Source organism: Triticum urartu, chromosome 2A (assembly GCF_056163025.1).
Source record: "Triticum urartu cultivar PI428250 chromosome 2A, HENAU_Tu73, whole genome shotgun sequence".
Taxonomy (NCBI): domain Eukaryota; kingdom Viridiplantae; phylum Streptophyta; class Magnoliopsida; order Poales; family Poaceae; genus Triticum; species Triticum urartu.
The window spans coordinates 666672869-666687802 of record NC_141874.1 but is presented as its reverse complement, the minus strand read 5'-3'; the positions used below and the strand labels follow the sequence as shown (position 1 = coordinate 666687802).

The 14934-nt window shown below is 47.4% G+C and overlaps 2 protein-coding genes across 4 annotated transcripts; one reads left to right on the top strand and one right to left on the bottom strand.

Annotated features, from left to right (window-relative positions):
- Nucleotides 1–1514: 1514 nt before the first annotated feature.
- LOC125539582 (uncharacterized) lies at nt 1515–4624 on the top strand. 2 transcript variants are annotated; one of them, XM_048703071.2, is made up of 6 exons: nt 1526–1673; nt 2505–2603; nt 2946–3730; nt 3828–3899; nt 4014–4160; nt 4262–4624. In XM_048703071.2, the coding sequence occupies exons 3-6, from the start codon at nt 2975–2977 to the stop codon at nt 4394–4396; spliced, it is 1110 nt and encodes a 369-aa protein (XP_048559028.2). In that variant the 5' UTR covers nt 1526–1673; nt 2505–2603; nt 2946–2974; the 3' UTR covers nt 4397–4624. The 2 variants fall into 2 exon arrangements, with proteins under 2 accessions (XP_048559027.2, XP_048559028.2); XM_048703070.2 differs by lacking the exon at nt 2505–2603 and having other exon boundaries at nt 1515–1673.
- Nucleotides 4625–5336: 712 nt separating this feature from the next.
- Nucleotides 5337–12110, bottom strand: LOC125539583 (putative glucose-6-phosphate 1-epimerase). Of its 2 annotated transcripts, none has more exons than XM_048703072.2 (9): nt 11824–12110; nt 10173–10247; nt 9718–9774; nt 9469–9629; nt 9228–9368; nt 7495–7597; nt 7320–7419; nt 6982–7221; nt 5337–5813 (listed from the first exon to the last, which is right to left on the bottom strand). In XM_048703072.2, exons 1-8 carry the CDS (start codon nt 11953–11955, stop codon nt 7010–7012), a joined length of 981 nt encoding a protein of 326 aa, XP_048559029.1. In that variant the 5' UTR covers nt 11956–12110; the 3' UTR covers nt 5337–5813; nt 6982–7009. The 2 variants fall into 2 exon arrangements, with proteins under 2 accessions (XP_048559029.1, XP_048559030.1); XM_048703073.2 differs by having other exon boundaries at nt 5337–5741.
- Between the last annotated feature and the right edge of the window lie 2824 nt (nt 12111–14934).

The window sequence follows — 14934 nt, the reverse complement described above, 5'->3', positions numbered from 1 at the left end:
AGTACCTTTTCTGAAGTTGGAAACCTATTAACTCTACGCAGTCATGTACGCAAAGCCACGTACTCCACCCGTAGATATATGAGAACGATCTGTAAATGAATTTGTGCCGTGTAAGTCAGAGTGAGCCGTGAGCCACAAACAACTTGACACGAAAAAGGTCCCGATCCTTTCCCTGCTCCTAGCAACCTCCATCTGGAAAATCCAGCGACCGCCGGTTAAATTAGTTATCGGCTTATTTCCTGGAAGATTCGGGCCACATCGATCGCTTGCGCGATCAGGATCAGAATATCTTTTGCAGATAAGTACGTACTTAGGGTCAGTTTATTACATAATAGTATGGGTGATGCGTGCGTCCAAGTGAAAGCTCAGTTGTTGTCATCCTCCGGTTGGCGGTACTGATACGATAGGTCGTGTCGGATTTGTACGAATTTCAGCGAGCAAATACGATCGGATTGCCTTTCCACACCATGATTTTGGTGACAAGAAAACAGAGGGATAAAAGTGGCTAGTTGTACCGAGAAGAGAGATTAAGCATGCATGGCATGGACGTGGTGCTTTACACTTTACAGCCTCGGCCAAGTTGGTTTGGCTCGTCCTAAACAAATAACTAGTAGTATATCATCATCATGCAAGTGATCGGCACCACAGAAAAAGTTAGTAGCTAGCTCAACAAATTTCCGTTTTGCCAACATGGGAGATGGGACACACCACCCCAAAACGAACGCATGCATATTTCTCCCATGTGGCACGCCTCCATAGCTTAATTTATTTACTTGTTTGAGAAAAAGGCTTCTAGTATAGCTTAACTAGCATGCTGACCACACCGTGCATGCACACTCTTTTTAGCCTCAGGTATCATTTCACAGCACACACACCTCAATCCCATTTAGAACACTGAAATCTTGTTGAATCATTCGATTGTCCAAATGGATTTCTGCAAATCCCCACGAAATAAAAGACGGATCTCAACGAGCGATTGCTTCAGGGAAATCTACTGTTAATCTTATAGCAGGAGAAAATCCGAAAGAAAAAAAAATGTTAGCAGGAGATATCCGGCAACAAGAAAAAAAATCTTAGCAGAGGAGATGCGCAGATTATTACGTACGTAATTAATTTGCGCTCCAAAACGAGAGAGTATATACCAAACCAGCGCAGGAAACGCCGGGATCCGGCCCGCGAAAATCGCGGGGGCCGGCGCGGCGGGCCCACGCGTCAGCCCCGGTGGCAGGCAGTCCGGCAGGGCAGATCGGGTGGTGGGGCTCGTTCCGTTGGAGCGGGCCCCGCGGCGGGCATCTCTCCCTCGATCGCTTGACCCGTCCGATCCTACTCTCCCGCCCCATCCGACGGCCCGGATCGGATCCGACGTGGGTCGCACGCCCGCTGCCCCGCCCCCGCCACGGCCGCCTTCCTTCCTCTTCCCCGGTCTCTGTTGCGTTGCCCTTCGGTTCAAGCTTCTCCCCGCTCGCCCTTCTCTTCTCTCTTCGTGTGCGTGTGTGGCTTCTCGGCATCTATATATAAGAACTCCACTGGTTCTTCTCACCCCCGGCTCCCTCCCTCCCTCCCCCACTCTCTCCCCTCTCCCTCGAGGAATTTAATCCGGTCTCGGTCCCGGCCCGGTTCATTGGAGGGGAGCCCCAACAGGGGAAGGCGGGCTGCACAAGGAAGGAAGGAAGGTTGGTTGCCTCTTGCCTGCCCGTATCCTCCTCCTCCTCCTCCTCCCGTAATCTGCTCATACGCTGCGTTCGATCATGTTAGCCTTCCATCTCTGGATAAATTTCCCCCTGTATTCTGAAGAACCGGTCTATGTATGTATGTATGTATGTGCGGTTCATTCATCTCTTGGATTCATTCATCCACGAGGGAGGAGAAGGCGATCGATCAAACGGATTATTCGATTAAGTCTCTCCTCTCTTTTCGTTTTGATGTTGATCGACCTTGGATTGTCGCCTCCTGTGATTGAGGCGCCATGGAAGGGAGGTCCGGGTCTCTTCCTGATTGATTTCTTCCTCTCCCTCCCCGCCTGCTCCTCCAGCCGGTTGCTTTGCCTGGATGCTCTGGAACCCAACGATTTCCTACCTTTTTTTTTCCTTCTCCCTTCCTTCGGATGGACCAAGGCCGGCGTCGATACTGTTTCAACTATCCTGTGGTAGGGGAGTGCCATGCCATGGCACCAAGTGTTGCGTTTTGTGTAGCCCGTACGCGTCAACTGCCTCCCCTTTCGTCCGATTCCCGAAAGGAGGGGTGGAACCAGTACACCTTTCGGTTCAGATACAGTAGCACCAGTACCACCACCGCCGCCACCTCTGTGACGTGCTAGGCTGGGTATTAGCGATTTGACCTCACAGAAAAACCGATACTCCTACATACTAGCTTTGATTCAGGATAAAAAGAGAAGGAGATGGTTTTAACGTGAAGGGAGCGCGTTGCAGTTAATATCTTCATCTTTTTTCTTCTTCTTCTTCGTCTGAATGAACTGTTAACATCTTCATTTGGTCGAGGCACAGGGAAGGTGGTTTGCTTGCCTTAGGGTGAAAAGTCGCCTTGGTACGGTGAAAACACACCTGCCTTTGAAAACCAGGTGGCACCTAGCCAATACAGCTCATGTAAGTGTCTGTCTGCCTAAGATATTTCTGTTATAGGCAGGCCTACATGGAGGGAGGGCCACCACACCTAACTGAAACAAAAAAAATTAGTTATATAGTACGTGTTCATGTTGGTTCCGTACGCTTTTTCAGTTATTAGTCATATGCCCCTTATTACGCGACTTTGCTGCTGAACCGTACGAACAGTATCTGTGTCATCTCTCATTGCACATGAGACTTGACAGTGTCATGGAGTAGGACACTTCACCATTCCTATATGTTCAGAATCTTTCTTTTCTAGGTGAAGAAGAATCGACTCAACTGACAGTTGAATCTGTTCTAACAAACATATCTGATTTTCAGTCTCAGGTGATCATTTCTAATTAATTAGCATGGATGAACACATGGGGCGACGGACGGTCGGCGGCCTCCTCTTCACCAAGGGGGGATCCATCCTTCTCTTCAGGGAGGACAGCTCCCGCCGCAAGGCCGGCGCTTGCTGCTCGCGCAATGGCTGCAACGGCGCCCGGCATTCGGCAGACAAAGGCCGGCCAATGCACAGCCACAGGGAACCAGCAGCCAAGGAAGCAGCACCAACCCCCCGGAGGTCACAACCTGTCAGGAAACCTCCACAGGGAAGCAGCAATCCAGCAGAGCCCTGTAGCGAAACCGACAACGGCACAGGAGAGGCGGCGACTCCCGGTGCCGGCCGTGACCTGCTGGCACGCCTCAAGGACAGGGTGAACGCGTCAAGGAAGCGGTCGCTGGCCAGGGAAATGAGCAGCCCATCGTCATCGTCTGGTGGATTCAGTGCCAGTTCTTCTGGCGGTGGCGCCACCCGGTCATCAGCGGTGTCGAAGCCCACGCGCCGTGCTGTGTCCCGGATAAGGAAGGCAGACGAAGGCGAAAACGCAGGAGGTAGTCGCAGGGCGCCTAGAAGGGACACCGGTGGTGGTGGTGCCAGGGGGAATTCAGGTGACCCAGTGATGGTTGGGCAGCGGGCAGCAAGGGAGCAGGCGCCTACCGAAGGGTTCATCTCTGGGTTCCTAGCAAGGTACAGGGGTAGTCTCCAGGGAGGGTCGTCTCTGCAGGATGGCGCCGAGGACTCCAGCGGGTACTGGCGCTTCGACGTCGAAGGCAGCGAAGAGGTAATGGCACACTCTGTCACTCACTGCATCATGGTCATCCCAAAAACTCGGAGAATTTTACAAACAATGTTATCTGAACCATGAAATTATGCTGCAGCTGGAGAACTACTTCATGCTCAGCGATCGGCACCGGGCGATGAGGATGGACATCGACGGCATGTCCTACGAGGTACGATCATGATCACTTGTTCTCCATCCAAACTTTCCTCTTGTTGGCACATTTGGGATGCATTGCTTCTGCCTGTTCTTTGGATCATCATATATCTGACACTTCATTCTGCAGGAATTGCTCGCATTGGGTGACCGGATCGGCACGGTGAACACTGGGCTTTCAGAGGACGCGTTGTACAAGTGCCTGAAACGAAGCCTGTACACGCCCACAGCCCCAGAGACACACCAAGACTGTGACAGAAAATGCAGCATATGCCAGGTAAAGTTCATACATATGCAGAGTTTCAGTGTCACTACTGCTAAACTAAACTTTCAGGATTCGTGTGTGATCTGACGCTTGTGATGTAATTTTGTTTCCAGGAGGAGTACTCTGGTGGTGAGGAGGTGGGGAACATGGCGTGTAAGCACTACTACCACATCACCTGCATACAGCACTGGCTCCGGCAGAAGAACTGGTGCCCCATCTGCAAATCCGTCGCCGCCAAGACCGTCTAGCACTAGCACTAGCAGCCCCTGCTTGTTTAGTGTAAACAGATTCTCCTGCTAGACACAAGATTTGTATTCTTTTTTCTACTCTCTAGAATGAAACATTTGTTTGTGCCTTCAAGACTTCTTGGCTTCCTTCAGTTCACAAGGTTCAGTGAACAAAGAAAAAGGGAACAGGAAATAAACTCTTGGTTAGATGGTGGGAAATTTCACTTGCTCAGTGGTTTCTCTTGTCAATATTCAGTGTGTGCTCTTTATTTGTGATGTATATACATACCCACCTTTTTAGTCAGTAAAAATCTCTTCAAAGGGTGCCGGGTGGTTAATAACGAGCATCTGCAGTCAGACTTTAAAAAAATGACAAATACTATTTATTTTAGTTTACGAACACCCCGGTCTGATCTTATGTTGGAACCCTAGTGGGCAGGAGAAGATAGGCATGAATCCTAGGATTGAACTTGGCGGGGAAGCTATTCTTCTTGCCGTGTACGCTCACAGACTATACATACATTATCCTATCCACACACACACACAAGGTGCTATCAGTTTCGAAATAAAATATGTAAAGTGGTTGGAGACGTACACAAACCTCATCCATACGAATACAGACGTTGACGGGGAAGATGTCTACTTGCGAGAGACGCCTTTGTGTTCCCTTCTCCCCTCTTTATTTGGAGGTTCCTGTCATGTTTGACGAGCGACTGGATCAGATCACACGATATATATATGTGGGCAAATGGGGTGGGAGCAGTTGCAACTTGGCCGGGAATCTCTGCTTTCTCTACGACAAGGGCTCCTCTTTCCATAAGAACCTCAGGTCACTAGGATTTAGACAGCAGCCGACGTACGCCTCGAATCCTACATCATTTTTGTTCTCCTCGAAATGCAGAATAATATGACCGCGCAGACTGAACGGATTCTGACGAGTATAAGTAAATTGACAAGGTAATAAGAGAATCCACTTGTTATTAAGGTTTAGAACACACTTGCATTACCAGCAGCACATGATAAATTGTGCTCCTTAACTTATCTCACACCAGGAAGTTCCTAAGATAGCATATGTACAGATCTTAGAGGAGTACAGACAATAGTCTGATAACAATTGGTAGTAGATTTCCTAGCCCGATGCAGAAGTACAACAAACCACCCATTGTCCAGGGCCAGGAGGCAACCCTAAACTACGGAATGCTATTATTCGCTTCTTTCTTGCTGCGACTGAACACTGGACTGAGTTCACCGAAGACAGGTTCCGAGATTGAGCCACTGGGGAGGTTTCGTTATTCCGGTGCTCGCCTCCTTCTATATATAAAGGAATGAACATATGGAGGTGGAGACGACAAGGAAATGAGAGCCCCTGGGAAAGTCCACATAGCATCAACACCGGACAGACAAAGCACCAGGTAATATAAAGTGCCATGAAGTGTTCCTGAGGAAATCGATGAGCCACAAGTTAAAAACAAAAAAAGCAGCAGCAGACATGCGCACATCAGAAATGCATATCTAGAACTAGGCTGTGTTCGGCAATAGTCTGCTCCTTCGCCAGGGAGCGGAGCGGGCAGAGCAGCCATCTGGCCGCTCGCCAAAATTGCACTGAGTGCCGCTCCGCTCCGCAGCGGAGTTAGGAGCGGAGAGGTACCGAATGGCCTCCTAGTCGGATATTGTTATTATTATTGACAGCTACTCAGATATTATGGATATACCATCTCTAATTCCAAACAGTAGTACTTATGTTTCCAACCATGAGGTGAAATTTCCCACGACTTTTCACGCCCTCCTATTCTTTATACCTCATTATTTGTGTGTGTGTGTGTTTTAGGGGAGTGTGTGGTATTTATTAATGGGAATATTTTGGTCCTATTATATTTCTACATAGATTTCTTTTTATGCCTTATCTGTCAAAGTATGGGTGTACTGAAGTTGTACTGCTGTCCAAACTTTGGTGGACCAGCTGATGATAAGTTTTGGAGCTTCTGGCCGTGACTTGTAACCATGAGGCTTATACCTAGTGTCATATGCAATTAGCTACCTGTCCGACTGCTTCACAGCCAATACAGACTGCCTAGGGCATGAGCTGACAAAGAAAGGTTCTGCTCTTGGGGATGATCACCATGCAGTGGATTTATCTTTTCCCAGACTTTGTAACCCATTTTGATGGCAGGAGATTTTCCCGGCTTATCAGTACAATGGAATAGTCATACTCCATCTAAAAAAACTCACTGCGCTTACTGCGCACGTGCTTTGATAGTTTAGTTTGTAGCCCCTCTCACCCCAAACACTAACAATCACCATGCATTTCGTTAGAGTGTGGGTTTGGCAAAGAAAAGAGGGCTCAAAGACATAGCCCCAGTGTTGAAATCAAAACTTTACTGTTTTTTTAGTCTAAACTAGAACCTTTAGGCATCAACACATTCCTAAACCAACTATTCCAAGAACACAAACAAAGTTAATTGTAAATGATGCAGAATTCTCAAAGTTAACTTCCTTTTACTAATAATCTCTGTGTCCATACAGTTACGGCAGCATTATTTAAGAAATGTATTTCCATGTTTCCAACTAGCCACCCAAACAGTTGCAAATCTAGGGTTTAACATTACCTGTACGAGATGAACCAAGTGAGGATTTTCAACCATGAAGAACCTTGTCTGGATCTAACTGACCACTATAGTAACTGGAAGGAACAGCTGAGAGCTCCAACCTTCCTTTCCACTCTTCACCAGGCTTCAAGGTAATGGGCTTCTCAACAGCTGCAGGCTCCACACACAACATGTGCTTATATTCTTCATCACCAAAATCAAGAATGGTTTTTGACCTCCTCTCCCATGGGTTCCATACAACTACGAAGGGCAAAATGATAACGGAAGTATGGATTTTGTAGTAAGTTAAATAAGAATTGACACAGATAGGTACAGTTTTCACTGCCAAATTAACTTACCAGCATCTGGAAGCCCATCTTTCCTAAGCACAAATGTTCTTTTCTTCTCATGATCAATAATTGCAATTTTTGGTGGTGTGTCCAGATATACTTTATCAATCTTCACAGCAAAGTTTTACAAGTCAGCAGCTGTAGCTTCATATGATCATATGTAACATTGAAGTGGCTTACTTACCTCTGATTCAAACACAAGAGCATCCCCCTGCTCCGTGAATCGCTCTTTTCCCTTCAGGTTGTCAAAGTAGTCCATTGTTTCCAGCCCTTCAATACGTACTTCGCTAAGGAATTTTGCAGTTTCAGTAAGCACATAATAAAGTTTTCAATTATGATGCATTGGAACAGGGAAGCTACAAAAAGTAAAACTAAAATTGCTCAATGTTATCACCAAAATGTGCATTGGAAATCATCATTAGTTTTTACTCACAGCAGCAACTGTTTTTGCACTGAGATTAGTCCTGAGCATTCGGTTAATTCAGTCAGTTCGGTTTGGTAAATAAATTACAGTTTCAGTAAATACCAAATTATTTTGGTAGGTTTTGGTAAATACCAAACTAACCGAAGTTGACCAGAATTTAATAATAAAGCCACCATATTTTACTTCTGTTCGTATATCCGAACATTTCAAGCTTGTTATGCGCAATGTGGATTGAATAGTCAACGCCGGGATACTCAGACTGATCAGCATTCTCAAGTGATCACGTGGCAAAGCATAGACCATGTGCCGATCAGTCACACACGCAATAACAAGCCTACAAGCTACAGGCTAGACTAGAGGCTACAGCGGCACCGTGCATCACACAAGCTGACAAGTGCAAGTTGAGTCGCTACAGCGTACAGCCCTTGCTAGTTTACTTAATAATAGTACACAAGTCCAATCTGCTAACTGCTGCTATGGTGCTGCCACGTGATCCATGTGTGCCACAGAAAGGTGGAAAACGGAAGCGAGACACTTCTGTGGTCCTGGAACTTTGGTTTTCAGTATCTACCAATTCCTCCGAACTAACCCAAGGCTAAAACGGTACCAGATATTGATACTGTACCAAAAAATCTAAAACCGCAAAAACCTGGTTCAGTTCAGTTTTAATATGCACTGTCCTAACTGAGATAAGCACTCTGGGTTACAGAATTATCAATGGGCAAACTCAAGCAAAACTTTAGAAACCCTGTTCCACAGTGTCCACTATCTAAGCATGAGGATGCAGTATTCTAACAAGCCAGGATAGGTAACAATTTTGCCCTTATCCATTGACTCAATCCCAACGAGAGGAAACAACTTAACACCCAAGCATACGTTTATTTATCTGCGATAATTTAATAATTACTTGAATATGTTCACCAGCAGAGGAAAAAGGAAGAACCTGAACCCCCTTTTCTCCACTGTCATACTGCTGGCACTAACCAATAAAAGCAAGACCAATATTTTGAAAAGTTGTTCATATGCCGGCACTAACAATATGAGAATCAGAACTAAAGCAGCAGAGTTTCGCATCTGCTCCAAGAAAATGTGCTGAATTTACCAGCCTTGGTTTAATACAAGCACCGCAACTATCACATACATGAGCCTGTACCATGGTATTAACAATATGAAACCAGGGTAGGAAACCAGCCTATTTGTACATCTGCTCCATTTTTTAATGGAACTACTGGTCTTAGACTCTTGGTAGTTGGCTCGGTACCAATGACACAAATACCATGTATATAAGCCTCTTGAAAGGTGGATCTGTGTCTGGTGGTGCACCATTGCCGAGTAAACCCAAGCACATATACCACTGGATGTCTGGACAGCTTTACACTAACATGATTTCACTGTTGCAATTCTAAACCCTTGGAGAAGTTTGAGCTTGAAATATCCAGGGAGGAAAAAAACTGAGAAAAGGGAGGAAAAGAAATTGCAAAGCATAGACGCACCTTATGTCAGACACGGAGAAGTATGTATGATATGCAAATGTAAATGAGAAAGGTTTTCCATCAGTGTTGGTGTTTCTAATTCGAGAAGTAAGAAACAAATCTCCTTTGGGTCCAAGAGCAACTCTTAACCGGAATTCAAATCTGCAAGCCATAGTTTGTCCAAAGACATGAGGAGCAGAATCAGAATTGGCGACATGAAGAGAAGGAAGGAAACATGATCTCTGGATGGTTGATCACGGACCTGTGAGGCCAGATCTTGAGATCTTCTTCAGAAGGCTTCAGAATGAGATCTGCATAAGTTTTAATACCGCTGTTTACTGGGAGTGGTGGAGGATTATCATCAACGAGCCATAGCCGGTTCCTTGCAAATCCATGTTTTTCAAGATTTCCATGTGTTCCAAACTGCATTTATATAGTTCGTTTGGATGACCAGAGAAGGCAAAACATTACAATGAATTTATGGAAGTAAATATTGATGAAGCTGTCATACCTGGGGAAAGCAGATGGGTATGCCACCACGAATTGCTCCTGGAGACTTGAAAACTGCCTGAAAGGGATTGTATTTTGAAAATACAGTTCAGAGATGCTATAATTACTGCAGTAACACGTAGATAATCAAAATATTAAGTAATATGTGCCGGTATTACAGTGTGAAACTTCATAATTAATGGGGTTAAACTTCCAATGGTGCAAAACAAATGTAACATCTAACATGGCCAGAATTGCCAATACGGGCCAAGATGAGGCAGTTGTTTGTGGTCATGCTCAAAAGGAAACTTGATCAGAACGTGTTAGGCTTGTGGTCAAATGGGGACAAACAACAAAATTAATTAGTGGGACAAGGATGACAGGGATGTGTCAATGCATCCAATAGAAGTTTATCGATACAACAAAGTAATGACTTGGGCAATGAGGTCATCCATGACCTCATGAATGGCTCTGTACCTTGCTGCTTACAAAAAGTAACTCATCCCCCTGCTCATTCTTCCAAGAGGTAACTTGCCCTCCATATAGACGGACCTAGCAAAAGACAAGACAATTGATTAGCAGGACTGGTCTGCGTCTAAAAAGGTGATGATAATTGGCAATAATACACGTAGGGACCAGGCCATAAATATTTATTTTGCAGTACGGATAATTCTTGAGATTTGGCAGAGCAAGGGTGGAAAGGTTAGGCATCAATAATGCAGGAGAATTCAAAATGGATGCTCCGAGTCCTACTCGTATGCAAGCATCACACCAAACGGAAGTTTAGAACCTTCTTGCCTGACAAAATTTAAGTATAGCCGTGACAAGAGTAAAAAGAAGGATTAACCCAAACATCTGGGTAAAATGCTAACCAGGGCACAACTCATTCATCTAACAAGGGCACTGCCGTCATTGTAACAATAGCTCCACAGACCACAAACACGTTTTAGTTGCCAGTTGGCACTGATATATACTTATAAATGGCATATGGTGGAATTTTAATGTGATCAAATCTCACCTTCTTCGATCTTACAGTTCTCAATAAGCCACAAGAAATTAGATGCCTTAGGTTGTCTGCCAGGCCCTCCATTCCAATAATGCATGGCCGGGAAACAGAGCAACACATACTCAAGTTCATCTTGTAATTCTAAAGTTGTCTTTAGCATAGCTAAGCTCACAAGTTCAAACACACCTCCCATAGCTTAGTGCATCGGGCGAGCAGGACCCTGTCATGCTAAGCAGCTGGCACAAGCTGACAAGTACACCGAAAGTAACACATCAATCAAAGTTAAATTTGGTATGCAGGTCGCTCGATCGGCCTAACACGCCAGAGCCACAATCAGGAACCCACAGCCCTGTGGCTCCCACAACTTGTCATTAAAAAAGGAGGATTGGTAGGATAGCACCTCCCCCTAAAAAAGGGCCATGAGACGCATATGGGACCAAACGCCAGCGGACAGGGGATTAACCATCCGATCCTGGAAACGTTAGGGGGGTAAACCTACCTAGTCCCCTCTCGCTTTCGAGCGGTAGCATAGTCGGTGCGTCTTTTCCGCTGGGTCCCCGAGCGTGATAAAGAATTAAAGATGATTGTCTGCGTAAAACTTGTGTCCTATCGGTTATCACCATCACATCTTACCCAGTCCAGCTACCAAGCTGTGAATGCTACAGGGACGTATGGCCGCAGCCGCGTCTCTTGGCTTTGATTTTCACAGGATTTGCGCGCACGCGAAAGTATTTTGGTTTGAGACAACTCGCGAAATCTGATTGCCACGGTGCTCCTGGAGGATTAAACCGCGTTTGACTGACGGGAGGACGGCGAAATGGCACCGCGATTTCCTCTGATCAAAAGGGGAAAGGTAGAAGGAGACGCTAACAATTAAACCCTATCGGAGCGCGGTACGACATAATGCGCCTCGGATTGATGGGCCGGCGGAGCCACGAAATCCGCCCGAAAATCGCGCGCCCCGGACGCCTGTGATTCTGAAACCGGCGGCCCTGCCCTCCCTGAGAACGCGCGCGCGCCGGCGAGCCCCGCGGCGGATCCGCGGGGAATGCGCTCCGAATCGGCTGGAAACGGGCGGGGGAGCGGGAGGGGAGGGGGGAGGGGGGAGAGGCGGCCGCGTACCTCGGCGGTGAACCCGCGCGGGTCGCGGAGCACGATCTTGTCGAGGCCGGAGGGGCCCTTGGCGCGCTCGAGGAGCGGCGGCTGCAGCTTGGGCGACTTGGGCGTCGGGGGCGGCGAGGACGCGCCGGCCATTCCCCACCACCGGCTGGCCTCCCGCGCCTTCCTTTTTCCTTTGCCTTTCCCCCTGGCGGAGAGAGAGAGGGAGGGAGAGAGCGAGTGGAAGGGGGTGGAGATAGTGGAGTGTGGAGAAGAGAGAGAGGAATCCAAAGTGTGACGGCGAGTATTTATAGCCGGAGTGAGGAGGAAGAAGAAGAGGAAGAAGAGAGTGGGTCTGTTCTAGTGGTGTGGTGTGGCCTGTCCTGGCCGTGTGGGTCGCGTGGCTGACTGGGCGGAAGGGCCTACAGGAGTGCGTGCGTCATCGGCTTTGCTGGCGCGTCCGGTCAAGCCTCCGTGTCATCCATGTCATCGTTTGTCCATGGATGGATGTTTATGGTCGCCGTCGCCAACTGAATTATAGCATGTTTGGAACGCAGGAATCCAAAGACAGTAGAAGCATACAAAAATCCTCAGAAATTGACACTCTTGTCTCAAAGATCGCGCGGAAAATGAAAACGCATGAATTTTACTGGTAAATTCCGAGCACTAGTGCCAAGTCTTGGTTGACTAGTAAATTTTAAGGACAGTGGGTTTCTTATAGTACCACCACAAGAAACCAAACCAGCTAAGTTACGCTCAGTTCTCGCATGAGCAATGTTTAGTAAAATAAACAATTCTTTACGCACCAGTGTTTATCTCTATCGTTGCTTAAATAAAAGTTCGATCTATTTTTTTGAACACTTTGCATTATACATCTTCTGATTAGAGTAAAGGCCTTGGCAAGTTCGATACAATGTTCTTCTAAGGCAGTGGACTCCCTCAAAGCCCACACTAAATCACCGCAAATTATTTCGATGAGTGGAGAGAAACACTTGTGTTGTCCTGGACTTCTTAAAGGAAATTGAATACGAGATTGGAGCTCATGTTTAGGAACCTCCCATGCACGAAGAACACGACCATTGCTCTAAGACTTGACTTCCAACTTTTTTTTATTCAGTCTCTTGGGCCCCTCTCTCTAGAATCATGTGTGCCAAGAGTGTTGGAAATATTAGCATTTTTCTGACTAATCTAATCCGCGAGTAAACAGTAAACATGGCAAATAAGGTATGCATCTCATATCAATATCTAAGCATATGAGTACGTACAGTATATAGAACCGAAACATCTATAAACATCATATATACGGCCAGCACATGTACGAACAGAAAGGGGATGAACGAGTTATACCCTCCGGTTGGCCAAGCCAACACGGCGGCGGCAGCAGCGGCCTCGGCATCAGCCAAGGCCTTCTTCTTGGTGACTTCGTCGTCAGCCATGGAGTCGATGTAGAGGAAGTAGTGGAAGCAGAGGCGGACGAAGACGGGGACGGATCGGGAGCAGTCGCATCGAGACGCTCCCCAAAAACCTTATTGCCGTTCTCCCGGGCAGGATCTCGAACGGCAGGGTTCCGGAGGCACCTGCTCTCCCGATCAACCGTGCACGCGGTCGTCGGGATGGGATCGCCAGAAGCAACACAGTGAGAGGAACAGTAGATGACGGCTAGGGTTGTGCGAGAGAGGAGTGAGTGAACTGAGTTAGGGTTCACACCACTGGCCAGCGCCTTCTTATGTAGGTCGTCGGGTAGATGGGCCTGGGCTCATGCCCACGACCGAGTCCGCGAATAGCCCATGGTCCAACGTCTCGGACAGTGGCACTTTCATAAGCGTCTCGTTAATTAATTCGAGATTAATTAACCATTTCCGACCGGCAAAAAAAGCTTTGGCTCGGCTCATTCCCGCAACCCGCGGCGCGCGCGCATCGTGAAGAGGCGTGGCGAGGCGGGCGGCGGCGGAGGAGCACGCGTGTATAACTCCTATTCCCAAGCTCCCAATAGCAAGTGGTGGAGCGGCCCTTATAAAGAGGTCTCACTCTTCTTACTATAGCAGTATGGTATTAAACTTCCGACACTTCCCACCACTTGTCATGCACACACATGGGCCTTAGAGATTAACCAGGTATTATTGTCTTATATGGGTCTAAGCCCATCCATAATTCAACAAAGAGTTCCCCCTTCACTTGGTGCAATTGGATTGAAAATCTTAATACTTCTAGCAACTCTGCCATCCTTCTTGATGTCGTAGGGGACTACACCAAGGCGACTGTTATCTCCCTATCTATTTATCATTGTCACAGGACTGATCGCTCACGCCCCCAACTCTGAAATTCTTTCCCATCCCATTTATCAAAACTTGTCGTTGTTGGGAAACGCATTATTTCAAAAAAAATCCTACGATCACGCAAGATCTATCTAGGAGATGCATAGCAATGAGAGGGGAGAGTGTGTCTACATACCCTCATAGACCGAAAGCGGAAGCGTTAAGTAACGCAGTTGATGTAGTCGAACGTCTTCGCGATCCAACCGATCAAGTACCGAACGCACGGCACCTCCGTGATCTACACATGTTCAGCTCGGTGACGTACCTCGTACTCTTGATCCAGCTGAGGCCGAGGGTGAGTTCCGTCAGCACGACGGCGTGTTGACGGTGATGATGAAGTTACCGACGCAGAGCTTCGCCTAAGCACTATGACAATATGACTGAGATGGAAAACTGTGGAGGGGGGCACCGCACACGGCTAAAGATCAACTTGTGTGTCTATGGGGTGCCCCCCTCCCCCGTATATAAAGGAGAGATGAGGGGAGGGCTGGCCGGCCCCTAAGGCGCGCCCCAACTAGGAGAAGAAGGAAGGAGAGGGAAAGAGGGGTCGCGCCCCCCTCCCCTTGTCCTATTCGGACTCCCCTTGGGGGCACGCCACCTCCTAACTACGTCCCTATCTCTCCCCTAAGTCTCACTAAGGCCCATAACTTCCCGGGGGATTCCGGTAACCCTCCGGCACTCCGTTTTATCCGAAACTATCCGGAACACTTCCGGTGTCCGAATAACATGGTCCAATATATCAATCTTTATGTCTCGACCATTTCAAGACTCCTCGTCGTGTCCGTAATCACATCCGGAACTCCGAACAACCTTCGTACAT

Bases quoted from the DNA above. Each gene is read 5' to 3' on its own strand.
- LOC125539582 (XM_048703070.2), top strand. From the start codon at position 2,975: ATGGATGAACACATGGGGCGACGGACGGTCGGCGGCCTCCTCTTCACC. The intron at 3,731-3,827 runs GTAATGGCACAC...ATTATGCTGCAG, and splicing joins ACGTCGAAGGCAGCGAAGAG to CTGGAGAACTACTTCATGCT. The intron at 3,900-4,013 runs GTACGATCATGA...TTCATTCTGCAG, and splicing joins TCGACGGCATGTCCTACGAG to GAATTGCTCGCATTGGGTGA.
- LOC125539583 (XM_048703072.2), bottom strand. From the start codon at position 11,955: ATGGCCGGCGCGTCCTCGCCGCCCCCGACGCCCAAGTCGCCCAAGCTG. The intron at 9,775-10,172 runs GTACAGAGCCAT...AATCCCTTTCAG, and splicing joins TACTTTTTGTAAGCAGCAAG to GCAGTTTTCAAGTCTCCAGG. The intron at 7,222-7,319 runs GTAAGTTAATTT...TGCCCTTCGTAG, and splicing joins AGATGGGCTTCCAGATGCTG to TTGTATGGAACCCATGGGAG.